The sequence below is a fragment of the Gossypium raimondii genome, chromosome 3 (genome assembly GCF_025698545.1).
Source record: "Gossypium raimondii isolate GPD5lz chromosome 3, ASM2569854v1, whole genome shotgun sequence".
NCBI lineage: Eukaryota > Viridiplantae > Streptophyta > Magnoliopsida > Malvales > Malvaceae > Gossypium > Gossypium raimondii.
In genome coordinates, this window is record NC_068567.1 from 16,362,143 (window position 1) to 16,365,781 (window position 3,639).

Below are 3,639 nucleotides of genomic sequence, written 5' to 3' on the forward strand. Positions count from 1 at the left end.
CCCTCAACTACCTTAGAAGATTAAACATGCACTGATCAAATATTGTGTCAATTAATTACAATTTCAACACGTTTAAATAATTAATTCATTAGTCACCATACAATTATAACGCAAGAATAACTTAGTCATAGTTTTACTTAATCAAACATTTTACTAAGACCTGTAACAACACAAACACAATTTTAATAAATTAAGTGGACGAAATGCGATCAACCTAACATGAATTAAATTCAAGCCATATTAATTAAATTAAACATATCAGCATCACAAGTATCCATAGACATGTTCATAACAACAACAATAAAATTAAAAGGATAAGGAACAAGAATCAAATCTGGTGTTTCTTCGAGGCTTGGCTAGCTCCACTCCTCCTTCTCCACTTTTTCTTGTTGAACTGAGCCTTCCACGAATAGTGGAATGCTGCTTCAAACGATGGTTGAAGGACTCCTTTCCAATAGGTGAAATCGAAAAGGGAATGGGAAGGAAAATGAAGAACAAATGAAGGGTTTTGAAGAGAGAAAATGAGAGAAAAGTGAAAGGATGAGAGATTTTGAGGTGTGTTTGAGATGAGTAGCCAAGAGGGTATTTATAGGTTGAAAAGACTACTAAAAATAGAAAAAAATTAGCAGCCATAGACTCCCCCCATGGTCGGCCACACATGTGGCAAGTTTGAAACCTTCAAACTTGCTATTTTAAGGTAGGGGCAAATCTAGGAAGGCATGACAAGTGGAGGAGTTTGAATGAAAATTCAAGGAGTCTTCAAGAGCTGTTTTGCAAGCCAAATAATCAGTTGAACAAGCTGATTGGGTCAGCATGTCGGACAGTTTTGGGCAGCCCAGTGCTCAGTTGGATTGGTTTTCTCGATTCAGCTTAACTGAGCCTCTTTTCATAATTAATTAATAATAATTTAACTCAAAATAAATTGAATTAAAATTAATTATATTATGAATTAATATTTATAATTTGGACCGTCTTCAGCTAAAAAATTAATTCGCCTCGATGCTTCAAAAATTGCTTCTCGATTTTGTGCTTCAATAGTGTTTGCGAGCCAATTTTCACCCTTTGTGCGAATCTATTAAAAATGATTAAAATTAGTCAAAATTTATTATAAAATTAATTAAAATTCAACATGTTAATAATTTAAGTATAATTTAATTATTTTATAATTATTATATATTTTTGAACAAGAAACAATAAATTGTTTACACAATCCCAATATAATATTACATTTGGAAAACTTTGCCCAAAGAAATTTTGAATATAATCTTCACGGTGTAAGAGATGATTTAATTCTAACCACTCTCACTAACACTATAGCATCAGTAGAAAATATAGATTTGGGAAGAGCTTTATATCATTTGTCGCAATAAATTCCAAGTTATTTATTTTTAAATATATTAAAATTATTTTTATATTAATATCATAGTTGTTTGAACCAGATTAAATTAGTCAATTAACTTGAAAATGGATTGAAGCATATTGACTAAAAACTAACTGAACTAACAAAAGAATTTATTGAACTGATTTTTAATTTTAACAATTTATCTAATTGAACCGGTCGAACTAACAAATTAATTTAGTCACGAATTTAATTTTGAAAACTCAGTTAATATTTAATTAAAATGAATTAAATTTAATGAATAATTTATAAAACAAATTAAATACAAAGACAGCAGAAAGCTAAAATAAAACATTCAAAACTTATTTTTCTATACAAGTAACCAACGAATTCCACCTTACGTGGTTGTCACTCATCTAACACACGGGCAGCCTCAATAAATCCACAACCGCGTTCCTCACTCCCCGCCCACCCAACTCCAAACTTGCCCGCTTAGCTGTATATCATTCATTTCCCACTTCCCTTTAACCAAAACCTTTTCTAAAAGAAAAAAAAAAGAAAAAGAAAAAGCCTGTTGGACGTGTTTTCTATGTGATTCTAGCTGTCAATCATATGTGCAAGCTTTCTTCAGCGAAATGGGAACATTGAGTTTCTTGGGATCGAAAGTTACGTCACATTCGATTTTCTTGTAAAACTTCGGCTTCACCAGTTTTCCCAACACATAAGCTCTGGATCGGACAACGAAGCTGAGTTTAAGTGAAACTGGAAGTGATGTTGTCCCTGTTGAACTGCTCAAACTTGCTCCACTTCCGTACAAAGGAACCTTGTTTCCCATCACTATTACAGTCAAAGACCTTTGGCTCTTTCTTGACTGATGAAATTTCTTCATCTGAGACACCAAATGTTAAACAAAATTTAGAGGTTTTTTTAATGAAATGGAAACTATTATTAGTTTTGGACTTCTGAAGTGGACTTACGGTTCCTGAAGCAATGGTGATTTGAGCATATGATAGATCCAGAGGTGTTGATGTGACATGAACACCGAAAAATGTTCCTGTGTTACGATAAATCATCTTCACTGTGGAGTTCATGGTGATCATATCAGTTGCCACACCTGTGAAATCTGAACCTGCTTGAATCTTGAATTGCTCAAATCTTATACTCTGCAACATGAAATAGAACCAATCAAACATAACCCATTGCTGGAAATGAAGGAGAGAATCAAAAGCAAATTACCTTCATTGTGATCTTGGGTTTTTGAGGCCTGCTAGCTCCCCACAGAATCAAAGAAAATAAAGAGAAGAGAAGAAAGAAGCCAAGAACGAAAGCTAGAACATAGCATCTTCGAGGGAGTCCTTGCTCACGTTCTTCATCTTCAAGGAGGCCTTCTTCTTCGATCACATCACATTCTTTCCACTGCTTATTCCCCTTCCGGTGAGCTCCCGTTGACGGAGCGTCGTTAGGCGAGATCTTGCGGGATCCAGGTTTAAGCGACCCTGAAAACCGACTGGATGAAGACTCACGAGAGTGGCGGCCCATGGAGGAATGGGAATGGGGAGGTGACCCCATGGGGCTGATAACAGGCGTGGAATGGAAGGAGGTTGTTGTCTTTTCTCCATCGTGAGAATCACGTGAAGGGCTCTGCACATAGTAAACTGGACGCCGCGGAGACCTGGTAGGGGATGATGGGGCGAGGCTTGTCACCTCTGAGTCTGTCTTGGCGTGCATTTCCGACCTGTCGTGGAGTAGATGTTAGTAAAGGTTCTGGGGGGTATGTTTTATTCTACGGAATTGCGTGGGGTGTTTGATGGTGACTTTATTAAGGAGTTTGATTGTGGACTGAAGTGTAGGATGACGAAAAAGAGGTGTGTTTTTTTATTAGAGCGGGAAAGCAGCGAGGAACTCGTTACCCGACAGCCTTGTTACAGTTGGCACCACCAAACAATTATTGTCCCTTATTACATTTTCATTTTTTGTGCTCACCGCCTAGTAATAGCCCCCGTTTTTTTTTTAAACCTCTTTTTAATATCTCATCATAATTTTCATATTGGGAAAATTAATCTTCATTAAAATAATTTAATCCTCACTAATTTTGAAAATTAGGATAATTGAGTGCAACGTTAATGTTTCTATCAATTGAATATATTTTTATCAATATAATAATAAATTGAATCTAAAAGTTTAAACATCATGTCAATTTGATATTAATTTAATAAATCTAATCTGTAACATTTACACATTTTATCAATTTGATTATTATTTAATAAATTTAGCTATTAACATTTACACATCCCATCAAC

At 35.0% G+C, this 3,639-nt stretch overlaps 1 protein-coding gene across 1 annotated transcript; it reads right to left on the bottom strand.

Annotated features, from left to right (window-relative positions):
- Positions 1-1,606: 1,606 nt before the first annotated feature.
- LOC105797320 (uncharacterized) lies at positions 1,607-3,196 on the bottom strand. The gene is made up of 3 exons (XM_012627289.2): positions 2,576-3,196; positions 2,317-2,502; positions 1,607-2,228 (listed from the first exon to the last, which is right to left on the bottom strand). The coding sequence occupies exons 1-3, from the start codon at positions 3,065-3,067 to the stop codon at positions 1,944-1,946; spliced, it is 963 nt and encodes a 320-aa protein (XP_012482743.1). The 5' UTR covers positions 3,068-3,196; the 3' UTR covers positions 1,607-1,943.
- Between the last annotated feature and the right edge of the window lie 443 nt (positions 3,197-3,639).